Source organism: Sinocyclocheilus grahami, unplaced genomic scaffold (genome assembly GCF_001515645.1).
Source record: "Sinocyclocheilus grahami isolate Dianchi unplaced genomic scaffold, SAMN03320097.WGS_v1.1 scaffold97.1, whole genome shotgun sequence".
NCBI classification, from domain to species: Eukaryota; Metazoa; Chordata; class Actinopteri; order Cypriniformes; family Cyprinidae; genus Sinocyclocheilus; species Sinocyclocheilus grahami.
In genome coordinates this window covers 2,462,868-2,488,606 of record NW_015505276.1, presented here as the reverse complement: position 1 = coordinate 2,488,606, position 25,739 = coordinate 2,462,868, and the positions used below count along the sequence as shown (strand labels likewise).

General features: G+C 37.2%; 1 protein-coding gene across 1 annotated transcript; it reads left to right on the top strand.

Annotated features, from left to right (window-relative positions):
* Positions 1–9,714: 9,714 nt before the first annotated feature.
* Positions 9,715–24,404, top strand: LOC107587969 (meteorin-like protein). Its single transcript, XM_016275956.1, has 4 exons — positions 9,715–10,117; positions 13,538–13,926; positions 20,203–20,262; positions 23,569–24,404. The coding sequence occupies exons 1-4, from the start codon at positions 10,020–10,022 to the stop codon at positions 23,880–23,882; spliced, it is 861 nt and encodes a 286-aa protein (XP_016131442.1). The 5' UTR covers positions 9,715–10,019; the 3' UTR covers positions 23,883–24,404.
* Positions 24,405–25,739: the final 1,335 nt, after the last annotated feature.

Here is a 25,739-nt window from a genome sequence, read left to right as displayed (position 1 = left end):
TGTGCAGTGAGCCAGGGTACTTACCAGTGACTGGATTCGTGTACACAATATACTGATTCACAATCTTGGGAGCTAGGGAGTTGTCTTTGTAAAGCCGTTATATTTATCACACTTTTTGGTTATTTAAAAAAATTTACATTGCTGCATATAGATCCTCATCTCCTCGTCTATCTGACCCAACCATGACATCAATAATTATTACCACCTTTTGCACACACATATAATGTAAAATAGTTAACGTATTTTCTATTTTATTGTATTTTCTATTTTTAATCGATACTTCTACTTATTATTTGGTATATTCATTATATTTATAACTGATATTTTTGTCGCTTCGTGCTCCATCTTGGATCGATCTGTCATTGAGCTAGTTGTAATGCATTCTGGGATTTCCTTCATGCACTACTGCGTGAGACTTTGACCAGAATAAGGCCACTGTATAGATATATTTACAGTATGTGTCTTTATGTTTATGAATGGCTTTTCTTTAGAAAATCTGAAAGCATTTCCAGTTCCCATCAGACACGACTTATTCTGTAGTGTTGGATCAAAGCATATTTTGAAAACATTTGCTTTGGAGTTTGGTTTTTCAAAGAACTCATCGCTGGCCTGTGTTTAAGTCGCAGCCATGGACCAAAGTCACAGACTGAAACCAGACGTTTGTCGATGCCTTTGTGAAAAACGAAAACTCTTGTTTTCTTAAAAATTGTGGATGTGCTGCAGATGAAGCTGAATTTAAACAGAAGTGCGTTAAATGTTAAGCCAGGAAAAGCTTCTGGGACTTTACGAGGAACTGAAGGGTTCACCCACGCGCTATGATCTCCACGCCTGTCCAATGCCATCAGCGTCTCCAATGGTTGATGCTTTTTATGGTCTGCCCACTTCGCAGTTCAAGCATATCTAAAATGATTGTCTTCAGCAAGCAAATTCTGATCTCTCCTCCCACACCAGGGCTGGAATGCCGGCCAAGAGGGGCCGTTTCTTCACCACAGGGGCCGTATCAAAATCACTCCGGCGATACTGATCTGAAAAGAGGAAGAGCCCCTCCTTAAGATAAGTCAAACCAAGAATGCTATTTCTATGACAACAACTATTAGTGAAGCGCCCGCCCACACCCAGCTGTTACTAATGTAGTGTTGTTTCTCAATAATCACAAACTATCTGGAACAAATTGAAAACCACCACCTGGAATTTAGTCATAATCTTTAAAAACCCTTTAAAAGAAATGAGTGACTGAATGGGCTACACTAAATTCCTATTTAATAGTGAAAATTCATATTTTCACTATTAAACTGTACTAAACTATGATGAGAGTAGCTAACGTGGCTTCGGCATCATAAAACAATAAGCTTCCACCTGCTAGGGTGAGTCTCTCTTTGTCAGAAAGTTCCTCTGGAGAGGGTTTTGGGGTGAGCGATGGTGGAGATTTATGGAAAGGAGTGGGAGTGAGGTATGAGCTCGCCGATGGCTGACTGATGCACAGCTTGAAAGCATTAAAAGGGCTGATACAGCGCAGCAGGCTGAGTAATGCGCAGTGCACACATTCGCATGCAGAATGTCATCCTAGGCAGAGGCGGAGAAAGTACTCAACTCCATTACTTGAGTGAAAGTACAGATACTGCTGGTCAAATATTACTCCATTACAAGTAAAAGTTGTAAAGACAGATTTTTACTTAAGTAAAAGTACAAAAGTATTTGCTTTTAAAAGTACTTAAGTAGCAAAAGAAAATTTCCTTTTATATGTCAATGCACTGTTTTATTGTTGTACGTAATACTTGCAATACTTCTGAAGCAACTTCGAATATATTACACCTACTGAATACACTGACTAGCTTGTAGTATCTTTGGAATAAAGAGCTTTTACAGTGCATGCACAGATCTATGTGTAGCCATTCAACTACATTTGAACAGATTGGACAGTGAAATCATGTAAATACAGAGTGATAAGGAAGAAACAAAATCAAACCTGCTTTAAAACCCAGCAACACAACTGTAGCTGTATAATTTTACAACAGAAACACTGCTTTAACAAAAAAGCAAAACAGCAAGACTTATTTGACATCAAAACAAAAATTTTAAAAATGCTGTCTAATCGCTCTTGTGGTACTTTTATGTCACACACAGAACAGTCTGTGCAGTGCTGCTTCAAGTCCAACACCTATTGTGTTTTATTAGGAGATGCACAACAGTTCTTCTGTGGCTTTATAGGTAATATTTTCACGTACACAATTTAGGCAAGGCAAGGCAAATTTATTTATATAGCACATTTCGTCCACAATGGTAATTCAAAGTGCTTTACATAAAATAAAACAAGGAATTTAAAAACTTTGAAGATGATTTAAAAATGTATTTAAAATGAATTTAAGACAGTTAAAAATAGAAAATGATAATACATACATAAAATACAATGCAATCAGTTCGGACATCGCACAGTGCTCATTCAATAAATGCACAGCTAAACAGATTATTGAAAATTGTCGAGGTATCCATTTGAGTTTAAGTATTTGTTCAACTGATTAAAAACTACCTTTTCAATAATCTTGCCTATAAAAGGAAGATTTGACATTGGTCTATAATTGCTCAAAATGTTGTTATCAAGATTGCAAAAATCAGACAATATTGTGTCTAATATATATCACAAATTATCTTCTTATTATTGAATTGTTGTAAATAAATATCAAATTTGCAGCTGGTCAGTGTTCAAAAAATGCTGGAAAATCATTTAATGTAGCCATACAAGAGTGATTACTGATAAACTGTCTGAAAAAGAGAAAGTCAAGTTTTAGAGAAGAAAAAAATCACCCACTGACTTTCAAAGCTGCTAACAACTTTCTACTTCGAGGACATTGAAAGAAATGTAGTGGAGTGAAAAGTACAATATTTGTCTTTCAAATGTAGTGAAGTTAAAGTCATAAGTTCCCAGAAAAAAATAATACTCAAGTAAAATACCGATACTCAAAAAGTGTACTTAAGTACAATACTCAAGTAAATGTACTTAGTTACTGTCCGCCTCTGATCCTAGGCGAGCACAATGTATCTTTTGAGTTTACATCGACTAATGCTCCCATAGAAACTTTGCAGTTACTTGCATTTTTAAAGGGTTAGTTCATCCAAAATTCACATTCTTATTTATTTATGTCGTTCCAGATCCATGTGACCTTCTTTTTTCTTTGGAACGCAAAAGGAGAATTTTTGCTATTAAAATGAATGGAGAGCGTTTCAAAGAGGACCTGATGCTATGGCTTTGCAGTAAGAAAACACCAAGTACCAGATTAACTAAATAGGGCAAATTAGAGTTAGAGCGCAATTCCATAAAAGTGCAGATGGGAGGGGAAAATTTGGCGTGTGATTTACTAACAATGCACACATTAAAGAACACAGACGCAGCCAGATCATTTCCATAATGACCAGCGCAATCTACCAAGAGCGGTGCAAAGTGCATGTGTCCATGCCTTTTCAGCGTACATTCTTCACTGCAAGTCTTTAGTAAATCCTGACAGTACTATTTTAACGTCAAATTATTTTGCGTTGGCACAAGCTGTTAGCAAATCTGTCAGTCTTGTAAACAAGGCACAGCAAATCCGGATTCTACGTCAGAACGCCGGCTCCTGCGTCAGCAACATCACACACATGCATCGTAGTACTCTCGTGAATGCATGTCGAAGACTGACACTGAAGATAAGAAATTGTTGAATAAAGTTGTTAATTTTGCTTTCTTTGCGCACAAAAAGTATTCTCGTAGCTTCGTAAAATTACGGTTGAACCACTGATTTAACATGGACTATTTTAATGATGTCCTTGCTACTGTACCTTTCTGGGCATTGAATGTGTTAGTTGCATTGCTGTCTATGCAGGATCAGAAAGCTCTCGGATTTCTTAAAAAATATCTTAATTTGTGTTCCGAAGATGAATGAAGGTCTTACGGGTTTGGAACGAAATGAAGGTGAGTAATTAATGTCAGAATTTCCATTTTTGGGAACTATCTCTTTAATGAATCAGTTAATGTAATAATACTTTGATCAAAAATGTATTTCAGATGAGATTCTCAAATTCAACAACGTTTTGGTATTTTCCTCACTCATTCACTCCTTGTGAAAAAGCATGCTTATATTATACTTTAATATTAAGAGCTTACTTAAAGGGTTAGTTCACCCAAAAATGAAAATTAGCCCATAAATTACTCACCCTCAAGTCATCTTAGGTGTATATGACTTTCTTCTTTCAAACGAATCAGGTTGGAGTTATATAAAAAAATGTCTTTGATCATTCAAGCTGTTTCATGGCACTCAGCGGGTGTTGCGTGCATCAGTCCAAAAGAAGTTAAATAAAAAGTGCAACGCCGAACTCCTACGTCATCCACCCGGAGCTGCTTCCGAGTACAACAGTGAGCGCAAGCTACGTTAAAGTGATTATTACGTTTTAAATATGGATATGTTTCTTACAAAAACGCATCGATTCGCTACAGGAGGCCTTTGTTCACCCCCCGGAGCCGTGTGAGACACTTTCTTTTAATGGATGGGCTCTTTTTATTTAACTCCTTTTGGACTGATGCATGCAACACCCGCTGAGTGGCATTAAACAGCTTGAAAGATCAAATACAATTTTTAATATAACTCCGACTGGATTCGTTTGAAAGAAGAAAGTCATATACATCTAGGATGAACTGAAGGTGAGTAATTTATGGGCTAATTTTCATTTTTGGGTGAACTAACCCTTTAAGTATGAACTAAATGTAATGTTTTGGATTACGTTACAATTATACAATTGCAATTAAATGAAAATATGGTATAGATAAAATTGATATTAAATGCAATTAGCTGAGCTTTAGAGTGCTTTTGATCCACTTAGTAAAATTAGGACTTTTTATATGTAATTTCCTCATTTCTTGTATTGTCTTTCAAATATGGCTAAGGTGTACTGCTGAATTTTAATAAAACATCAAAATAAGTGTATTCCATTAAAGCATGACAAAAGATTATTAAGGCATAAAGATTGTACTTTAAAAATTTATTTGACATTATTTCAAAGTGGACTTTATTTTAAAAAAAGTGTATTTAGGTGTCAAAGTACACTTGCGTGCACTTTATCATAGTCATAATCATAGTCAATCATAATCAAGTTATGTGGGTTTGCAATGACATGAGCATTATTAAATGATGACAGATTATTCATTTCTGGTTGAACTGTTTCTTGAAGCTTCTCGGTCCTGGCAAAAACACACAAACATTGATCTGAACATATGTCTGAATGAATGGCAGTTTTACCAGAAACAATAACAACCAAAGTGATGATTGACACTGCAGCAGTCATAGTGTTGAAATGTGCTTTGGCTGCTATGTTGCACTATACACTATACACAAGTTTCAATACACTTTGTCTTTCATTTTCAGCGAGATAAACATTTGTTTTCGAAACGTCCTGAAGAATGCAAGGTATCTGGTTTATACATACTGTACAGGTGCCAGAAATATGATAAGTATGCATAGCTTCAGTCCCTGTTTGTAAGATCACTTCTCTCATAGCTGCATTTTATCAAACGCACTTGTCTGGTTGACATTTACTGTGATTACTGGCATTGTGAAACAACAGAATAGCCTGCCCTCCATCTTCCCTGAGCAACTCACTTAAACAGGACAGCTGGTTGGTTCATTTCCTGCCTCACTGTTTTGGTATGTTTATCTCGAGGAGGGCTTGGTTCTCATTTTACAAAGCGAGAACGTTTCTCGTAACTTGGGGAAGTGAACCAGTGAGTAATGATGTCATACTATGATGCATAATTCTCCCTGATCCTCTGGTTTCCTTGTTCCTGCGCACACACACACACACACACATACACACCTTGACTGCAGTTAACTCCACTTTGCATTTGTTTTTCAGATCAGGGACTGGCCATGCAACAGCTCAGAGTGACTCAATCCCTGCATGCAATTAGGCAATAACTCAGAAACCAAAAACAGACTGCCCAAAATTCTAGCTCTTTCCTTCTCAATCTCCTGTTAGTTTAGATTTGTGGTTCTTGCGTTTTTCAAGCTGTCGATGTGTCCCACAAAATATCCACTCTCAAAGTGATAAACATTATAGAGGAAAAGTTCCCGATGTTATTATTCTGATGTTATTGACTGACATTATGTTCCAAACCGGTATGATTCTCTTTCTTCTATGTAATACAATATGAGAATTTATCTAATAAATGATTTCAGCAATGGTATGAACCTCAAGCATCAGCTATTGTCAAAACTCTTTTTTTGTGTTCCTCAGAGGGGGGGAAAAATCATAAAATTTTTGGGTGAACCTTGCCTTTATGTTTACAGTTTTTGCACTAGAGACATAGATTATTTAATGGTACTTTTATAGTGTTTTTTCTGTCCTTTTTTTGCAACAGTGTTATATTAGTATTATGCATATACTATTATAGTGTGTATAAATATTTCTAAATATAGCTTTTATTTTAATTTTAGTTTAATTTTAAGTCATTTTATTATGTGCTTTTCCATTTTTATTATTATTTTTTTTTATATACATATATATATATATATATATATATATATATATTTTTTTTTTTTTAGCTTAAATTTATTTTATTTCAGTTTTAGTTTTAGTAATAGAAAAACTTCCGGGTGCAAAGGCAACATGTTAATTTTAATTTTTTTTTTTTTCATATTTTATTTAATTTAATCTTTATTTCAGTTAACAAATAAGATTTTTAATAGTTCTAGTAAGAAATAACAGCATTGTTTTGGAACTATGGAACTGGTCTTTCCATGGAAAAGAGCTGCTTAAAGAATATTCAAAATGTCTCCTTTTGCATTCCATGGAAAAAAATAAGAGGATTTTAGTTTCCAATGACATAAGGGTGAATAAACAATGACAGATTTTCATTTTCATTTTTTCCCCTTCATGTAAACACAGAAGGGCACAGTAAGCCAAAACACAGAACGAGGTCCTCACACACTAAACAGAATCCAAGCAATCAGAAGTCAGAAATGTGGCCTGTTTTGAGGTACCCTGGGAATTATGAAACCTAAGATGAACTGTATATATGAACTGTTTACATATACATATGCTCTCTTATAGAAGCTCTGATCTGCTCGTTGTCTCATAAAAGACAGAATGAGAGGGAATAATAAGGGAAAACATGTGCAGGTGTCTCTGAGCTGTGGTTCGCTTGTCCTGACAAGCACGTAGTTCTTGTTTAAGGAGGAGCTGTATCATTATCCTGAGAGACAGTGGCAGGCCAGCAGTGTGCCTGTATCGAAACAAGTACGGTCACAAACAGTTCTTAATCCCATTGTGAAACCAGTGTTAAACCACTTCTAGTCTCTCCTGTCTAACGGGTTTCTTGATCACACTCGAAGATGACGGAGGAATAGAATATCACATTTCATGTGAAAAACTAGATTATTAAATTTTCTTGAGAAATATCAGTTGTTGCAAAAATGCTAGTGTGTTTTGAGTGTAGCTGTATCATTATCCTGAGAGACAGTGGCAGGCCAGCAGTGTGCCTGTATCGAAACAAGTATGGTCACAAACAGTTCTTAATCCCATTGTGAAACCAGTGTTAAACCACTTCTAGTCTCTCCTGTCTAACGGGTTTCTTGATCACACTCGAAGATGACGGAGGAATAGAATATCACATTTCATGTGAAAAACTAGATTATTAAATTTTCTTGAGAAATATCAGTTGTTGCAAAAATGCTAGTGTGTTTTGAGTGTTGTTTCTTTTGACCCAAGTCAAAAGAGCCAAAGTCTCTGATATTCTGGATGCTACATATTACTACTTCACGCAAGTCTGAGCAATTTTTATGCCCATTTTATCAACCACCAGGTGAAAATTGTAAACTGGATTAGAAATGAAAATGCACCTCCTCATAAAACCACACGCTTTGAGTTATCATTCAAGTTTATAGCACAAATGGTAATGTTTACACACGCCTTGCTGAGGGTAAGAGGTTTGTTTAAATCTATAATTACACACAATTATCTTAGCAAGCTGCCTTTTCTTCATAGGGCTGTATGTTAAAATATTACAGTTCTTATTATTATAATCATGTTCCAAATTCCATGTGATTTTAGTGCTCTCAAATGATTAATCATGATTAATCGCATCCAAAATAAAAGTTTGCATTTACATAATATGTGTGTGTGTGTGTACTATGTATACTTATTATGTATATATAAATGTACACACATACATGTTTATATTTAAAAAATATTTGCATGTGTATATATAATTTATATTATATATAAATACTTTATTGGAGTGTCTATTTACACTAAGTGCAAATAGCCCGCCTTGTTGGCAGAGGCTATTTACACTAACTCTGCCCACTAAAGTGTGATTGGGGTGGTGAACACTACAAAAGACGACTGTCAAACATCAGCTTCAGTGGTGTAGACTAGAGGGTAACGCATGTACCGTAGTCATTTTTGACGCGATCGACCCGAGTTCGACTCCGCCTTTTGCCGAACTTTTTTTCTCCCTGTTCAAGTCTCATATTACATCGGTAAGGCATTTATTTTCAATAAAAAGGTAAAGGAAATAATCGAAAAGTTGAAAATAAAATATCGGGTAGGGTTAGGGTATAGGTGTAGGGAGGGATTTAATGTCCCAATAATGTGGCATCCATTTAATAATTTGAATTAAAATGATAATTTCCACTCAATAGGTTATTATTGCATACTGTTTTAGAATGTAGGCCTACTACAATACTGAGGTGCAGATAATTGCCACTATTTGCAATAAGTAGTATAAATAGCAGAAAATCCTGCTATTTTAACATAGTGTAAATAGAATCCATTGCTATTTACACTTAGCGCAAATAGCCGCTGCCAAATTTTATATATATATACCTATAAAAAAAATTCTTAAATATATGCATTAATGTGTGTGCATTTATATATACATAATACATATGCACAGTACACACACATATATTATGTAAACACTTTATTTTGTATGCGATTAATCGTTTGACAGCACTAATTTATACATACTTCCAACTGCTTCGTTTACATTCTAATAATAGCCTTTTTATGAAAAATGTGTTAAACTAGTATAGCAGTAAACTAGCAAAGCATTGTACAAGCATGTATTAAGCAAATACTAGTAGTCTCTGATTTTTGGACCCCACTGTATGTTTGCCCTGAATAAATAAATAAATAAGTCAAAGTCAAAAGTCTGCTTTTATTGTCAATTCTGCCACATGTACAGCACATACATACAGACAATTGAAATTGTGTTACTCTCAGACCCTTGGGTGCATACAGTTAACACTAACAGTAGACAGACAAATACAGTTAAAATATATATATATATATAAAATACAAACTATACAATATATAAATAAGGACATTGTAAAAAAAAAAAAGAGAGAGAGAAAAAGTGGCATAAGGCACATGGCAGTTAGAGTGCAAACCAGTGATATAAACAACTGTGAAGATAAATAAATAAATAAATAAAATTATGTGACACAAACAAGCCTACTTACAACCACGACATTAATATTATTGTAATGAATATGTCATAACTTTACACATCGTCTCAATGGACAAATGAGCCAATTTAATCAGCCAGATTGCGGTGTCTGGAGCTCTTTTGCGCATGCGTCCTGTGCCGGTCAGCTGGCGGTGACGCGCAGAGGAATCCGAGCGGAGCCGCTCGTTGAACTCTTGAGGAACGCTCCTCCAGTGGAGTAAAGCGCTGCTGCTGTCTGTATATACTGTCTGCGCATGCGCTCTTCAAAGCCTCAGCTCGGATTCCTCAGCTCTTCACTCGAGGAGAGCGCTGCCGCTCAGAGCTGCTCGGAGCTCAGCATGGAGTGAGCGAGCCGACGCGCGTCTCGGACTTTCGGCATTCGTTGCGCTTCTTGAGTAAATTACGGGCTAGAAAGTGAAACGATACTAAAGAAAAACACCATGTAGTGAAGGAAATACGGACGCGGGACTGTTTTATTCCATACCTACAAAGCAGAGCTGTATAGTATCGCGCTGGGGGAGAAGTAGACAGCGGTGGGACAAACATGCTCTCGCCGTTCTTGGCGTATTTGCTGTCGGCTGTGCTTCTGTGTCGGATTGCACGCTCCCAGTACTCAAGCGACCAGTGCAGCTGGAGGGGCAGGTGAGACATGCTTCAAACATCTAGATTATTCAAGTATTACTCGTGTGTTAATGGAAATTAAATGTAACTTAGTGAATTGTATTTAGAGATTTAAATCTGTAGATTGATTAATAAAACATAAAAGTTTTGATACTAAAATAAGTAATACATAATATTTAATATTATTAGTAGGCTACTGTTTAAGAGTTGTGTAGTCGCTTCAAACATCTAGATTATTCAAGTATTACTCGTGTGTTAATGGAAATTAAATGTAACTTAGTGAATTGTATTTAGAGATTTAACTCTGATTAAATCTGTAGATTGATTAATAAAACATAAACGTTTTGATACTAAAATAAGTAATACATAATATTTAATATTATTAGTAGGCTACTGTTTAAGAGTTGTGTAGTGGTAGTATCTGGTATAAGGGCCAGTTTTTTTTTTTTTGGTGGCCTGTTAGAGGAGTGATTGTTATGAGTGGTTGTAGCACCTGTCTCAATTAATTAACATAACATTTTATTATTATATTCTTATTTTTTTCTATTATTCTCTTGGTCTTAATAGTATGTGTGTATGTAGGCTACTTCTTTTCTTACTCAGATTTACTGTCTTAATTACTGCTGGCATAACCTGAAATCAGAAACTATCTGAGCAGTGATTTCATTTCTGCTCACTGGTTTGACCAAACCCATATTAATCCCTCATGTGTAACATCAAATCACTCTATTGTTTGTTTAAAGGCGTTTTAACTTTACCCCGAATTAATAAGCTATTACACATAAGTTTGAACTGCATTTTTCTAGAAGCTTTTAGTTTCTATAATAATACAATTGTGTCAAGATGGCTTTTAAATCCCTCAGTGTGCAGCTAGATGTGAAAGACGTTTTGAACTCATCTGGGTCGGTGATAAATCTTCAACTAATGAGGAGATTAGTTCACGCTACAGATTTCCCCACCACATAACTTCATCTCATAATAACAACATTTGTTAAAATTCCTCAACAATAGCTCCCTTCCTTCACAAAAAAAAAACTTCAATATTATATATTCAGGCTTTCTGTGAAGTCTTTTTACAATTATATGGCTATATGCACTGTACTCTGACTGTGCAGCCATAATCTGGTGTTGATTTGCCAGGTCTGAGTCTCTCATTATGGCAGAGCTGAATTTCAAATGCTTTTAATTAAAGGGGAGCCGTTATAAATGAGGACACGGCAGCTTGCGAGTCTGCTCTGCACATGTGTCACCCCAGGCTCCGCAGGAGTTTTGGTCCTCACCTCTCATTTTGGTGAGACTTTAATCTGGGGCCTTGCTGCAGGCCTACATTCATCTCTGATTGAAGAACTGCTGGAGGCTTCAGAAGCAGATGGCTCATTTTCTGCCCAACTGACAGCGGGCCGCAAACTCAAGCCACAGAACCGCAGATGATGTCTAAAAGTAGTCTAAAATGCTGCCTGGACATGCAGCTCCTCGTGTTTTTGAGGAGTTGAAAGCGACGGGAGGTTCGACCTGTATTTGCACTTGCATGCTCCGGGTTCGGCTACTGTCTCTGCACTTGTCTGCAGAGAGGCCTGGGTGTCCAAGGAACCATTGACTTGCATTTCAAAAATCCTAGCCACGGCAGGATGCCAGTGCTGGATCTTGCCAAAACATTGAAAAGGAGAGAAGCAAAATGAGAGACGGTTAATGTGTATGTGTGTGCGCATGCTTGCACGTGACGGGTCATGCAGCAAGCCTCGCGCGTGGGTCTTAACACCTTGTGTGAATAGACATTAACTTCATTCATCCTGCTCTGAGAAAAGCTTTTCTTTCATATGAGCTTCAGCTTTGGACTCGACTCTGGCGCAGACTGTTCAGAACAATCACCCTAATGTTTGAAGTTTCCTTTGCTGTGTTGCACGCAAAAGGCCACTGAACTAAAGCTGACTGAAGATCCAACCATCATTATTTGGGGGATTACCCGTCATTTGCTTCCAAACAGTTTGGTTTTGCTTTGTTTAATCTAAGGCTTGTAAGTAGTTATTTGTGAAAGTTAACCAGCTATAACTGGATGTCAGAATTTAGTGAGTAATACATCACAGTCTTTGATGTTTGACGACTGCCTACTATTTCCCTTCCAGTGTTTTAAGGCATCATACGATTGCTTCCAGACAGTAGCCAGCAAAATTATGCTGCCTTTTGAAAATGTTTGTTTTGGCTGAATTCACGGATAAGCCAATCCCAGAATGATTGCACTTAGTGAACAAAACTCCTCCTGGATGGAAGACGGAAGCGAAGAGAAACATGGATTATAACTGTATTTCATCCAGTCCTGAAGTCTGTAGATAAAAATCGACTAATCTGATTTAAAATTGACAGTTTTACCAGTGTTAGATTTGATATAGTGGCCCATATTTTCATCCATTTTGAGATACTCTGCTGCTCTAGGAGTTGAACGATATATTGCCATGGCTTATATATCATATGTTTGGCCAGTAAGTGTCATAATTGGGACTTTTATTGACAGTGTTGAGAACTCAATGTTCATATTTATTTCATATTCACCATGTACAGTATTCGCTGATTCTGATTCAAGAGATTGCACAGACTTCTCACATTTTTGAGTACAGTTTGTTTGTTTTTCAATAAATTGTTGGATTATTTATGCCTTTTATTTTGATAGGACAGTGGAGAATTGACAGGAAAGCATAGGGCAGAGAGAGGGAAACGGGATCAGCTAAGGATCTCGAATCAAACTCGGGTTGCTGGAGGCGTAGTTGCGCTACATGTCGATTCACAAACCACAAGGCCATCAGTGCCAACTTTTTTCATGGTTTTAAAGTTGTGATGAAACAGATGTGGCCCTAGATCATCTTCTGTATTCTGATGTACATGGGAGTGTAACGGGTTATTGGGGGGGACTTGCTATTTTAAGTATAAATCTGTTTATTTTACAGATTTTCCAAGTTGATTCATTTTAAGAGTATTTAAATTTATTTTAGTAAATATTATGTAAAGAAATGTAAATTAAATTTTAGAGACCGCTATGCTTGTGTTATTTACTTTATATTAAGTGGTGTGATATATTTATTTACTTTATATCAGCCATTGGACACTTTGTTCCCTATAATGTTGAGCCATCAACAAATAATATGTATCGTTCAGCCACTAATCTGCACCTTGTTTGTATTTGTTCCAAATCCAAAACAGCAAATATTTTGTATAAATATTTTCAAATAAATATTATGTTAAATAAGCTTATCTGCATAGTTAATTTATTTAATTTAAAGCAGTTTTACACATGTCATTAAATTGTGGTTAACACTTAAATTGTGGTTTATTTTCAGTTTATTTACTTACAAGGTTTAGTTTCAGCAGAACTCTGCCATATAAATTAGGGTTGGTTCTGGAACCGAGCTTATATCTCCTTTCTCATTTCTCCTTTCTCCTTTCTTGTAGTGGGCTGACCCATGAGGGACACACTCGGGATGTGGAACAGGTGTATCTCCGCTGCGCCCAGGGGTTTCTGGAGTGGCTTTACCCCACAGGGGCCATCATCATCAACCTGCGGCCAAACACACTGTCCCCAGCGGCGTCTCTTCTCTCCGTCTGCATCAAGCCCTCTAAAGAGTCCAGCGGGACCCACATCTACCTGGACCGGCTGGGCAAACTGCGATTGCTCCTCCGTGAGGAAGATCAGGCCGAGGGGAGTGTGCACTGTTTCAGCATCCAGGATGGGGCGCTCTTCATCGAGGCAGTGCCTCAAAGGGACATCAGCCGAAAAATCACAGCCTTCCAGTACGAGCTGGTCAACCACAGACCAGGAGCAGATCCACAGTCATTATCTGGTATGAGGTTCTCTTGATCTTTAAAGACTTAAAAAGGCAGTTTTCTTTCATGGGATGTTTTTTGCCAAATTTAAGGAGAAGAGTAGAAGTTGGTAATATGTAAAACAGAAATAGTCTCAAATCTATCAGACATAGACTAAAAATCCAATTATTATTTCCTGGATTATTTGTGACCCTGCCTGTGAAAACCCAGCTAAAATCATTTTTTTGTGATTTACTGTTTTCTACATCAAATCATCCTTCATAATGTAAATAACGTTTTGTGAAAATGTATCCTTTATATCTTTAATACTGACAGAGTAAGGCCATGTCAAAGATGGGAATCATAGTGAAATTAATGGTTGAAATTATACTTTGATGCTTGTTATCTCATAGACTTATTAGACTCATTAGACTTTGAGACTTTAGCCTGGATTTCACAGACAGGGTCACATTTAAAGAACGGTAAGATTTTTAAAATGTTTTTGAAAGAAGCTCAGAAACAGTAATATTGTGAACTCTTAAAATTTTCTGTTTTAATGTTATTACTCCAGTCTTCAGTGTCTCCTGATCCTTCAGAAATCATTTTAATATGCTGATTTACTGCTCAATAAACATTTCTTATCATCATTGTTGAAAACCATGATACATTTTTTTTGATGAGAAACATTTATTTGAAATAGAAATCTTTTATAACATTAAAAATGTCCGTACTGTCACTTTATCAATTTAATCCATCCTTGCTGAATAGAAGTATTCATTTATTTAAAAAAAAAAAAAAAAAAAAACTTTTAAAAATTCAAAAGAAATAAAAGTTTTCGTTTTTTTAGGTGTACCCTCCCTTTCTTTTGAATTCCAACAATAATTGCTTCTTTCAGCAAAAAGCATTATTAAATTTCTGTGACTCCAGGGTTTTTGGGTGCACGGTTATTAATGCACGCAATACCGAGGCTTTGTTTATTTTAAAAAGTATGCGATCTGAAGCCAATGTTTTCATGCCCAGCAACAGATGATATCTTTACCTCAGGAAACGTCCTCCCCTCTGTGATGCTGAGATGGTGGATCTGTGCTCGTATTTTCTCTGGAAAGCGATACTGATTTGAACCTTGTTTTCCGTGCGATAAATACAGACTGTTTTTCAGGTCGTGTGGCGTAAGTCTCACAACGGGACGTCACAAGCGCCCCGTTGCGATTTACACCGGCAAAACATGTGAAATATTCAGCCTCCTTTCAGAAATTAAATTTCAAGCAGTGCACCTGCCAAATCCGAAGAGCTGAATGGCCTGAAGCAGTGTAGATGCATCATATAACAAGTCTGTTTTTCCTCTCCCAAACAAAGCAAAAGTATTGTTCAGTGTGTTCCCCCCCTCAGAAGGTATGAATTCATAACTGCCATGTAAAACTGGCTCTGATAAACAGCTGTATTTTGCAGGCATGGATACAGTATAAAGCAGAGAAACTTTAAACGGTTTTCGTGGTTTGGGACTGCGTGGTTTGATGTGGCCCGTGATGTCAATGTCCTCCAGAGAGCTTGAGTGTTTGCCGTTTGTGATTTCAACGATCTGAGCGGGCACATCTGTAAGGTGACCTGTTTTCCTGTTTCCGAGCTTTTGGGTTTTTTCGCACTCCCCTCATGAATGTTGACCTGCTGTGCTGGAATTGAGTTGCTTTCCATTGGTGTGGAATGTGTCTTATGGCGCTTTTCCACTGCATGGTTCGGTACGGTTCACTTTTGGGGGGTTTTCCACTGGGTACAGTACCTGGTACTTTTTTCAGTACCACCTCGGTGAAGGTTCCGTACCATTACCAAAACCGTACCATTACCAAAATGTGATATGTAAACTCTGCTGATCACTGATTGGACGGAGAGAATCGTCACTCACTACCTGCGTCACTGAACATGCGACACAATACACAACAGACCCGCTAGATTTAAATCAGCATAGCCAGCGAAGGATCGGACGCAACTGTTTTGAACGAGCGCACCTCTTTTTAACAACCAAAAAATGGCTGTTTCGTGGTCTGTTGAGGAAGTACAGACATTCCTGTCGTTGATGGCAGAGGAGCAGATCCAGCGAGAGCTTGATGGGGCGACGCAGAATGAAAAGGTTTTTCAGGAGTCGCGGCAGTAGAGGTGACAATAACGCAACAATAACGACATGTGAATAATTCCCCCCCACTCTAAAGCGGTGCTGAACTGCAGTGGAAACGGAAACTGAGCCGTGCCGTACTGAGCCGTGCAGAGTCGTACCACACAGTGGAAAAGCGTCACAAGAGTCCAGCTGCTGGGAGGACATATTATCTCCATCTTTTTTCCCTACTCCCTTTCCTCTTCCTCTTTTCCCCTGTCTCTCTGGCTTCCCCTCCCTCACTTTTTCCTTCATTACTTTTCGTTCCGCCTCTCTGAAGTGGTTGGGATGCATATGAATCTTCTCTCCATTAGCATGGAATGCAGAGGGACCAGATGTAGCAGGGACACTATCTTCCCCCTTTTGCCCTGCCAGCATGTGAAGTGGTTGCGATCCCAGCAGCGTTGCATTAATTCGGGGCAGTGAGAGCTGCTGACTCAGATGCCAGCCCATTCCTGCGGTTCCGTTTTAACTTTTGCATGTGATCCGCCGCAAAGCTTTTGAAAAAACCCATCTACGCTTTAAGCGCGGCTTTAGCGTTCAGGATGTGGCAGCAGTTAATGCTTCACATCAAACCTCTGCCAGGCCTAGCGTTCTGAACGATCACCCGCTTTGAAGCTTTGGCATTTGCCAGCTGTTGCGAAGCTGATTCCTGGATGACCTCTGGCCCTGTTGGTGGTGCGATGTTTCTTGTGTTGCAACACGGCCGACCTCTGGTCCGCTCTCCTCCACCCACAGTTTCCTCAACAGACATGACCTACTGTGCTCATATGTGAAGGGTCAGGTTCAGCAGATCGGGTTTTGATACAGATCAGTTATTTTGCCCACTTTCCATGGTAACACCCAATCTACGGTGATACTAGTAAATCTAGATTGCTATTATTTAAACAGTCTATCAGCCCACACTGTAAACAGCCATTGCTGATGCACAAGCAGTGCATACATTTATAATGGGAATGATTTAGTTTTGTTATGGTTAATAACAGGACTTATATTTAATGTTTTAAACGAAATGAATACATACTTAGCAAGGACACCTTAAATTGTTCAAAAGTGACAGTAGGTATTCATCAAAGAATGAACTTTATACTCTTTCAAACTTTCTTTTCATCAAAGAAAAAAAAACGGATTCATAAAAAAAGAAAAAATGGGTAACACTTTATTTACAGTGTCCTTATTACACATCTTTAATGTGTGTATATACTATAGTAAAAACAGTAACACTTCAGTATAGGGACCAATTCTCATAGTTACCTAGTTGCTTATTAGCATTATTAACATATTGGCTGTTTATTAGTACTTATGAAGCACATATTCTGCATATTCTACATCCCTAATCCTACCCAATACCTAAACTTAACAACTACCTTACTAACTATTAATAAGCAGCAAATTAGGAATATATTGAGGCAAAAGTCATAGTTAATTTTTTTCTTAATGGTGAAAATTGCACCTTAAAATAAAATCTGACCATAATAACAGTAAATTATGCATTATATAGTATATGGTACATTATTTAATAGTATTTACACTAGGGATGCACCGATATGAAAATTTTGGCCGATACCGATAACCGATTATTCTTTATTTTTGAAAGCCGATAACCGATATGTTGGCCGATAAATCTATATCCAAATTGTTATATACTTTTTGAGAGCCTGATTACAAAAAAGGTCTCATCATTAAAAGCCACATCCCAAACACTTCAACATAAGCAGCCTAGTTTGAACGGTGTACGTTTTAAAAATATTTTTACTCTCCCATTACCAAATTTAGTCATAAAAAAGTCTTACAAATAAATAAAATAATGCATAAATAATGCAAACAAGTCACTGGACATCATTACACGTGTAAAGAATCAAAATGAATGCGCCATAGATCAATAAAACGGAATAGCCTCTGCACGGACAATAATTAAATTATTTTAATTACTAAACCATATTGTTGATGAAAATAATAAGAGAACAATACAAGTGGTTGTTGTTATTAATAATGTATCAATGATTTTGAAAAAGTAACAAATTAATACCACTGTTTTAAATAGCAGCCGTTGAGCTGCGCGTGCTGAAGCTGAAGAGCTGAATGAACATGGTAAACTGAAGCGTTTTGCTGGCAGCTTATTTAACTCAAGGAAATGCATCCTGAGATTAATATTAATACAACATAAACATAATATTATAACTTATATATGTACAAAATGATGCAGTTCTTGCGTGCTATAGTCAGAATGTGTGATCCTGTTGTGGATGCGCTCTTCCCATAACAACGCGCTGAAACACGGCAACTAAACCCAAAGAATTCCCAACGTTTTATTATAATAATGTTCTCATTAGAATGTTATATACATGACATTCCCAATCATAGTTATTAATGTTGTGCACTGCTGTTTGGGCTGCGTGTGCTGAGCTAAAGATGATCACTGGTAAACTGAAGCGCTCTTTTAACTTAACCAAACGCATTCTATATGAGATAAATCAGATATACATCAAATAAACACAATATTACAATGTACAATTGCACAAAAGGCTGCAAACGAACAGCGCGCATCTGAAGTGTCTCTGAAGGAAATAATGCATTATTTATCGGCTTTAAGATATCGGCCAAATTTTCTTATCAGGCCGATACCGATAACAGAAAAAATGAGCCGATATGGGCCGATACCGATATGGTGGCCGATATATCGTGCATCCCTAATTTACACAGTTGCCTCTTTACGTTCTGTACAGACAGAATAATACTCTGTATTTGTGTAATTACACTGTAGTAACCACATCCTAAAATAAAGTGTAACTAAAAATGTATTACTGTTTCCGAAAAAAAGCAGCACAACTGTTTGCAACATTGATAATAATAAGAAATGCTTTGTGAGCAGCATATCTGAATGATTTCTGAAGGGTCGTGTGACACTGAAGACTGGAGCAATGAGGCTGAAAATTCAGCTTTGATCACAGGAATAAATTACATTTTAAAATATATTATAATAGAAAACATTTATTTTTAATAAACTTATTTGTGACTTGCTTCCAGTGTAGATTGGGTGTCAGGCACCATACGATACTCACTTTACAACAGTGTTGTAAACTAAAAACCAAAATACTTTAGCAACCACATTGCAATTCGTTGTTCCCTCCCATAACACTCTAGTCTTGTGGCGATGAGTTTTGGACTGCCAGCCAACACTCACATTTACTTTAGTTGTTACAGTTTTGGAAAACTTTTTAAAGCCCCTCAATCCACTTGCACTAATAGACAGCTAAACTTTTGCCTGTCAGACACACCTGCCCTGGCCCACAGACCGCTACCCATAAACCCGTAAAATACCCATAAACCACTCCACCCAGCCACCTGAAACAACCAGTCGCTCGCTCCTCCCTGCAAGCCTGAGAGGGTTGAGACCCTCAAGACAAATGTGCTGGATTATATCTGCACGTGGGGGCTGTAATGACCCCAGAACCGCGAGACTGTGGCCTGATTTATTTGGATAGAGAAATGTGCTGATCAAAGCTGACACGGTGCTGCCAGTGTTTGGCTTACACTGATTGCCTTACAGCAGTCACAGGACTCTGCGGCCACCTAAAAGCAAAGGAGTGTTTGTTTCTTGTCATATGTCGCTATGGGTTGTTAAATAGTTCAAAGTGTTCAACTCACTCTAGGTTGTTGGCACAGGTGGAACGTGGGCTCCACTGGATGTTTCTTTTTTTGTTTTGGACCCAGAGCTACTAGTCCTTGGAGTCTCTGCTCCTTGTTGGAGTTCTTCTCAGCTGGATCTCATTTGCGTTGGGGTGTGAGGACACGGTGTGTGTTTGTCAGTGTTTTTCTAGAGGGGGAAGGGTCAAGATGTTTCCCTCCTCTCCACCAACTTCAACTTTTTTTTATGAGGAGACTTTTCTCGCAGGCCACCCCACATTTCTGTTTGGTTAGAAGCCGATAAACCGTGACGATAAAGTTGGCTTCTTTACGCTCAATAAATAACCATCTGCAGCAGAAATTAATTATGTCTTTGAAAGTCCACGTGGCAGGTGTAGATCGATCAGTGTGCTGTTTTTTTTGTTAGAAGGATTTCTAAAAACAACATGCTACATTATGCACGTTAATGTTCTTACTGTTGCTTTACCATCAAGCGTTGGCTGTGTTTGGTCTCATTTTGTTGTTCTGTATCTCTCCACAGCACCCTGCCAACCTTGTTCAGATGCGGAGGTCCTGCTGGCCGTTTGCACCAGTGACTTTGGTAAGACAAGTCACATCTTTAAATGTTTTTGATAATCACTAGTTTAAAATCAAATTGAATTTTAGTTAAAATTTGGAACCAGTCTGAAAGCATCCTTCCCATCAGGCAACTGTTTGAGTTACATGAATACTTTGATGGGATCAAATAAGGTCCTATTGAATAAACTGAAATTCCTGCAGGATTTGGTTCTTAAGAACAGGGTTTAAATTGATCCGGGGCTGTGGCCCGGCACATAGACTCCAGGGCTCGACATTAACGCTTCATTAACGCCAAACAAATAACATGATTAAAACATCAGTAACCAAAAAATAACTATGTAAACACCAAAACGCAAGTATTATTCTGATTTTATTACATTTAGAGTAAGTGGAGAATAGTGGATAAAGCCACTGTATATTATGCACCTATTGCTGAGGCGAGGCTCAGGCAGCCTCTCCAGGAGAAATCAAAACGGGCAACACTAAGAAACTCTAAGTTTTTCACTAAAAAAGTTAGTTAGGCAACATCACACAACGTTTTCACCATTACGACTCTTTAATAGTTCTATAAACCGTTCAATAAGCAAATACAATAATATTAGGTCACTTACATTTTAGGCGGGAAACACAGCACACCTCACGGCAAACAGCCGATTCATTGCTGATTGATTCCGTGTTTTGAACGAATCGGTTGAATCAAAGTTTCATTAGCCCGCACATAAACATCTGATGAATCTGCCGTTTGAAGGAATCGTTTGAATGAACCACTCAATGACTCGCTCATTAAACACTACTGGCACTGGCGTTTTAATTTCGTTGAAAAGTATCATTTCCACCATTTCTTGTTTGTATATTCAAAAATATTTAAAAGAATCTCATAATATTATTTAATGCAGTTGTATTGTGCTGTTTTTTTTGTTAGAAGGATTTCTAAAAACAACATGCTACATTATGCACGTCAATGTTCTTACTGTTGCTTTACCATCAAGCGTTGGCTGTGTTTGGTCTCATTTTGTTGTTCTGTATCTCTCCACAGCACCCTGCCAACCTTGTTCAGATGCGGAGGTCCTGCTGGCCGTTTGCACCAGTGACTTTGGTAAGACAAGTCACATCTTTAAATGTTTTTGATAATCATTAGTTTAAAATCAAATTGAATTTCAGTTAAAATTTGGAACCAGTCTGAAAGCATCCTTCCCATCAGGCAACTGTTTGAGTTACATGAATACTTTGATGGGATCAAATAAGGTCCTATTGAATAAACTGAAATTCCTGCAGGATTTGGTTCTTAAGAACAGGGTTTAAATTGATCCGGGGCTGTGGCCCGGCACATAGACTCCAGGGCTCGACATTAACGCTTCATTAACGCCAAACAAATAACATGATTAAAACATCAGTAACCAAAAAATAACTATGTAAACACCAAAACGCAAGTATTATTCTGATTTTATTACATTTAGAGTAAGTGGAGAATAGTGGATAAAGCCACTGTATATTATGCACCTATTGCTGAGGCGAGGCTCAGGCAGCCTCTCCAGGAGAAATCAAAACGGGCAACACTAAGAAACTCTAAGTTTTTCACTAAAAAAGTTAGTTAGGCAACATCACACAACGTTTTCACCATTACGACTCTTTAATAGTTCTATAAACCGTTCAATAAGCAAATACAATAATATTAGGTCACTTACATTTTAGGCGGGAAACACAGCACACCTCACGGCAAACAGCCGATTCATTGCTGATTGATTCCGTGTTTTGAACGAATCGGTTGAATCAAAGTTTCATTAGCCCGCACATAAACATCTGATGAATCTGCCGTTTGAAGGAATCGTTTGAATGAACCACTCAATGACTCGCTCATTAAACACTACTGGCACTGGCGTTTTAATTTCGTTGAAAAGTATCATTTCCACCATTTCTTGTTTGTATATTCAAAAATATTTAAAAGAATCTCATAATATTATTTAATGCAGTTGTATTTTTCAGTGTAAATGATTTAATTTTATAACGTATAGATAATCACATTATTAGAATTGAATTTATAGATCAAATGTAAGAATTTGACATGAAAGTATTAATGAGATTAGTGGGAAAATGTCCTTGGATAAAATATTGAATAAAATGAGAATATTGCTTCAGCAATTTAACCCCTGCTTAAGAATATTACAGACCGATAAATGGACCAGTCACACCAGCCAGTCAATAAGCCAATATTTGGCCCTATTAGCTCCATACTTTACTGACAGCCTTGTTCATGGATTTAATCCTATTATTATCGTTTAGTATTTTAAGAATAAACATTCACACAGAACAGATATTTGTGTTTATAAATGTGATCTATAGGGCAGTGGAAGAATAATAAAAAAATGCCTGGTCTAGAGTTTAAAAATGAAAACAATCTTACTTAGTTTTCCTAAAATGGATGATCAAAACTCCCCCCAAAAATCTGTTGAATTAAATTAACGAAATGTTTATTAGTCAAGGCTCAAGGCTCTTCAAAATCCATCTTAAATCTAAGTATTTTAGATTAGACTAAGCCAACATCAAAGTTAACTTACAAACTTTACTCATGTTGTTAATTAATACAATTTGATAATTGCTAATAAGAAATTATTAATATAAATATATCCACATCATATCGAAACTCCAGTATTAGTAATAGTATATCACTGAAAATAGTTATTTTCGAAATTATGTAATATTTATCTAAACTCTACCTGCATCGTTTTAGATGAATGGAAAACTTTTAAAATCCTGAAAAATACTTAAAATTCCTATTACTTTCTTATAGGGGTGTGGTCCTATTGGTTACATGTTTTTAAAGACATAGTTTGTGTTTTATGTTGGAATCAAAAATTAATCATAAGACCATAAGAACACACTTTAGTTTGGGGATCAATTCTCACTATTAACTAACTAATAACTGCAACTTCTGTCTCAAACTCCTAATTTGCTGCTTATTAATAGTAAGGTAGTTGTTAAGTTTGGGTGTGGGATAGGATTAAGGAATCTAAAATATGGTTTTGCAGAAATGTGCTTTAGAAGTACTAATAACCAGCCAATATGCTAGTAATATGAATGCTCATAAGCAACAAGTTAATTGTGAGAATTAGTCCTTGAAATAAAGTGTTTCCTAAGAAATTGTCAAGAGAAAATTCCCATTAAAATCTTTTAAGATTGTTGGCCCATTGTGCTATACATTAAAATGGGAACCCCATGTACATTCTTTGAGAATTGTTTGACCAGGCACGTCCCATAATGCAGTCAGTATGGAGAGAAAAAGAAAAGAAAAAAAAACGTTTTTCTTACATTGTTTTTTTTCTCTCTACAGTGGCACGGGGCAGTGTTCTTGGTGTGGCAGAGAAGGAGGACCAGACCTCTGTCACAGTGTCCCTGAGTCGCCTTTACAGACAGAAGACACAAGTGTTTGTGTCAGGGGGCGGCCGGGCTAAACGCTGGACAGGCTTTGTGAAGATGCCCAGGCAGTGTGGGGTTAAACCAGGGGAGGGTGAGTTCCTCTTCACTGGAACTGTGCGATTCGGAGAGGCCTGGCTCAGCTGCGCTCCACGGTACAAGGACTTCCTTAGGGTATATCAGGACGCACAGCAACAAGGGACCAACCCATGTCATTTGGACACAGACTGAATTCTTTCCAGGAAACCACACAGTCTGCCCCGTCACGAGGAACTGTGACCCTGCGAACAGCTGTCTGTCTCTGTTTGTGTCTGCAGAGAGAGATTGGGTTTAAATCGTATAGACTGCAATACTGATGCAGAAACCTGCTGTCCCAGCATTGCTTGAGACGCGACTCTTGCTCTTAAAACATCCCGCAAAGACAACCGAAGTTGGACTTGAATTAACTAATCTAATGCCGATTTCTCCCGATATGTCTTAAGACTGATATTCACAATGTAGCAGATCTGGCTGATGAATGTGTAAAAATGTGAAAAGAACATTCTAAAACGGAAGTCCCAAATGCTTTGTAAAAAGCTTGATGTACAGTTTTGCAGTTGTTTCTATGACAGAAATATATTGATGAAAAAGCCTGCTTTTTAATTATTTTTTAAGAAAATTTGAACGTGCAGTTTCTGCCTGTGTTTTGTCTTCAGGCTGTTCAATTGCAAATGTGTCTTTCCAAGGATTAAAACTTTTTTTTTCTCTTTGGAATCAAATCAGTGCCTCTTTTTTTTAATGTAAATTAGGTCATGGTGTAGTCCACTTCCCTCTATTGTGAAATACTTAATCTATAAACTGTCCAAAAATTTGTATTGCTTCTATATAGTCACTGTTTACTGGGGTTTTACACACAAGAGCTCATCCCCAAGTATGAAGTATATTCTGGTCTCTAGACATGGCTTGAATCATTATTTAATGTAACTGTGAAGTGTTTTTCTCACAAGGCAGATTACTTAAAGTAATATCACACCTCTCCTCTACAAACCACACACTTTTAGGGTAGCATTCATGTCTGTAACACAAGCAGTGCTGAATATGGTATATGCTTAAAGGAAAAGTTTACCAAAAAAAAAACTAAATTCTGTCGTCATTTACTGGTCCTCATGTTGTTTCAAACTTCAGTGAAACACAAAGGCGAAACTGGCATTTTTCAAAATATCTATTTTGTGTTCCACAAAGTCAGAGTCATACTAGAAAACAGGAATAACATTCCTTTTCAAGTGTTACAGATGGGAAACTTGGTTAATAACCGGCCAGTAATGTTTAGTTATATTTTGTTCCAATAATTTTCTATGAAACCAAAAAGTTTTCCACTGTGCACTTTCAGAGTCCAAAAACATTTTACTAATCCCTGGTGTGTTCAAATTCCTGGGCAGTATGAGCAATAGTGTAATAGTGATGCTCGATGATTTGAGGTATTAGTTTCACAACAAGGTAAAGTTGGTCATAAACTTCTATACACTTTGCAGAATCTACTAAATGTTATAATAATAACAAAAATAAGAGGAATCATTTGTTTTTCATTTAGTACTACCCTGCAAAACCCTTTTACATAATAGATGTTTATACATAATCCGCAAGACAAAATAATAGCTGAATTGATGGCAATTACTGTACTTCATTCAAAAATGTATACACTCCCCTCCAAAAGTATTGGAACAGTGAGGCCAATTCCTTAATTGTTGCTGTAGACTGCAAATATTTGGGTTTGACATCAAAATATGAATATGAGACAAGAGATAAACATTCCAGCTTTTATTTCCAGGTATTCACATCTGAATCTGACAAACACAACTTAGAAGATAGCACCTTTTGTTTGAACCCACCCATTGCTCATGTGACCAAAAGTATTGGAACAGATTGACTCAAACTAGATTAAAGCGAATAAGACTTCATATTTAGTTGCAAATCCTTTGCTTGCAATAACTGCATCAAGCCTGTGACCCATTGACATCACCAAACTTTTGCATTCTTCTTTTGTGATGCTTTTCCAGGCTTTCACCACAGACTCTTTCAGTGTTGGGGGGTTACTCCCTTCAGTCTCTT

Bases quoted from the DNA above. Each gene is read 5' to 3' on its own strand.
- LOC107587969 (XM_016275956.1), top strand. From the start codon at position 10,020: ATGCTCTCGCCGTTCTTGGCGTATTTGCTGTCGGCTGTGCTTCTGTGT. The intron at 13,927-20,202 runs GTATGAGGTTCT...ATCTCTCCACAG, and splicing joins AGATCCACAGTCATTATCTG to CACCCTGCCAACCTTGTTCA. The intron at 20,263-23,568 runs GTAAGACAAGTC...TTCTCTCTACAG, and splicing joins CGTTTGCACCAGTGACTTTG to TGGCACGGGGCAGTGTTCTT.